At 59.2% G+C, this 2,490-nt stretch overlaps 1 protein-coding gene across 1 annotated transcript in view; it reads left to right on the top strand.

The window, feature by feature from the left end:
- The window catches only part of SPINT1 (serine peptidase inhibitor, Kunitz type 1), a 15,050-nt gene that overhangs the window by 2,777 nt on the left and 9,783 nt on the right, over positions 1-2,490 (top strand). Inside the window, exon 3 of the mRNA XM_006778158.2 lies at positions 1-213. Within this exon, the coding sequence (XP_006778221.1) occupies positions 1-213 (213 nt within the window). The remainder of the gene's footprint in view (positions 214-2,490) is intronic.

The following is a 2,490-nucleotide window of genomic DNA, read 5'->3' as shown; positions in this document are numbered from 1 at the left end:
TGCGCGCCTGCTGCACCACCCCCGGCTGCAACCTGGCCCTGGTGGAGCTGCAGCCCGCCCGCGGGGAGGACGCCGCCGCCGCCTGCTTCCTCGTCAACTGCCTCTACGAGCAGAACTTTGTGTGCAAGTTCGCGCCCAAGGAGGGCTTCGTCAACTACCTCACCAGGGAGGTGTACCGCTCCTACCGCGAGCTGCGGACTCAGGGCTTTGGAGGTGAGACGGGGGTGCGGCGAGGGGTGGATTTAGGGAGACCCCGAAAAGGAAACGGCTGTGGAGTGCTGGAGGAGGCGAGCTGCGGGAAGGGGTTACTGAGAAGGGTCCCACTCTACCCCCGTCCCTCCTTAGCCAAAGGCAGAATACACAGTAAACAGAGGACAGGCTTGGTGAGGGAGGAGGGGTGACATCGCGAAGCCCGGACTCGCTCCCGAATGGAGGGTGTTGTTGAATGGACTGGCGCTCTGGGCTGTGTGTATGGGGTGGAGGAGGCAGCTCCTCGGGATGCTTGGTTTCTGGCCCTGATGTGCTGCTGAGTCAGGGAGTGAGCTGTCTGGAGGCCGCCTGATGACTAGCGGGCACCCCCCGGGCCAGGCATCCCCAGGCCTGAGGCACCAAGGGCGCCTGATGGAGGAGAGAATCCTCCTCCACGGATGGGCTGGGGACTGGTTGGGATCTCTGCACCCCGCCTCCCACCTATTGGCCTTTGGTGGTCTGGGGGAAACTGCTGACCCCAGACACTTAAGAACAAGTCTAGCCTGGGATTGACCCAAAAAGGGAGAGGGAAGGGGAGAGGAAGGGGGCATAACAGCCAGAGGCTCTGGGGTGGGAGTGGAAGAGTGTGGATGAGTCAGTTCATCAGTATGTGTACCTGGTAGGGCAGGGATGTCAGCTGTCCCGGCAGGTGTGTGTGCGCGTGTGAGCCAGGCAGGGCTCCCTCTCCCTGCCTCAGGATCTGGTACCAAGCCTTCTGCTCACCTTGTTTACTTCCGGGGATCAGGGAAAAGTGGGGGCCAAGACTCCTCCTCTTTTCTCCCGGGACTGAGCAATTAGCTGAGATGAGGGCCCCTCCAGAGACCTTTGTTCCCCATTCTCTCCATCTGCTGTTCTGGCCAGGCGGGGCTCCAGGGCAGGGATGGGTCACAGCAGATAACCTCTGTGAGCACTTTACAGCTTTCTGATTGCTGTACCATTCACCCTCTTACTGACCTCCTGACAGCCACCTCTGAAAGGGGGCTATTCATGGTCATCCCACTTTTCAGATTAGGAAACTGACTCCCTTGATAAATAATTGGCCCATAAATGGTAGACCTGGGGCTCAACCCCAGGCAGGACCTCCAAACGCCTGTGCTGTTTTTCACACAAGACCACCTTCTGAAAGAGACCTGCCTCTGATTCAAGACAGCCCAGCGGGTAACCGGGCCGAGCCCAAGGAAGGCTGAGTCTGGGGGTGACCTCAGTTCTGCAAAGTGGAGAAGATACTGTCTTCTCCAGCCCTTTTCTGGACTAGTCTCTCTTCAGGTTAAGGGCCCACTCTTCTCCCTGTCCTTAAAGGAGCTCTCCTGGGTCTCTGGGATGGGGATTCCAGGAGGGGGCACCATCTCTGGGCCAGGACCTGAGCCTGTTCCACAAGGAAGTGGCAGAGTGTAGGTGGTGATGACGCTAATTGACCTGAGCTGCTGGTGCCCTTCCTGCAGCTGACAGTGGCAACCCTGGGAGTCCCACTCCAAGGCCTGGGCCTGAAACTCTGGAGTCTGGTCAGAGAGCTGAGCTGGACCGGGCCACATGGTCTTGGAACCAGCCATCCTCATCTGGAAACTTTCCCGCCCCAAACCAGGCAGGATGGGATGGGAATTTCCGTGGCACTGAGAGCTGGGTAGGGCTTGGACTGGGTGTGCGCTCCAGGCCATTTTCAGGGTGTTGCAGTGCTTTGGGGAGTGGGGAAAGCTGTGTGGTGTCAAGGAACCCATTCTCAGCTGAGTCCAGTTAGGGAGGCTGGAAGTAGGTAAGGGCAGGATAAAGCCATTTGTCAGGCAGGATGGGCAGGTGCTGAGGACTTCTAAACCTTTGATTCTTGTGTGAGGTGGAGAGATCCTCCCCGGATGGGTTGTTTGTTCCCCTTTCCATGCCTGTGGCCGGGCCAGTCCAGTCCAGTCCGGTCCAGATTCCTGTGGCCTCCAGAGCACCTCGCTCCTTCCTCTTCTGCCTTCTCCCCCCCTTTCCCTTGGAGGAGTGGCTTCGGAGGCGGAGTCTGTGTTTGCCTGGAGACATCCTGGGGCAGGCGGCTGAGGGAAGGGCTGGCTTTATTACCACTCTGGCCCTTTGCTCTCTTGGGGGTGGGAAGGAGGGAGTGGTAGGACCGGTCACCTGCCCCTTGCTCCTGGGCACTGGGGCTTGGAGACAAGCAGCTGTGTGGGGGTGGACATTGCTGATTTGGCCCAAAGTCTGACACATCACTCTGCCTGCCACTTCCACCTTGGGTGCGCCGGTGGCGCT

The sequence above is a fragment of the Myotis davidii genome, unplaced genomic scaffold (assembly GCF_000327345.1).
Source record: "Myotis davidii unplaced genomic scaffold, ASM32734v1 scaffold46, whole genome shotgun sequence".
Classification (NCBI taxonomy): Eukaryota; Metazoa; Chordata; class Mammalia; order Chiroptera; family Vespertilionidae; genus Myotis; species Myotis davidii.
This window is presented reverse-complemented; position numbering and strand designations above follow the sequence as displayed.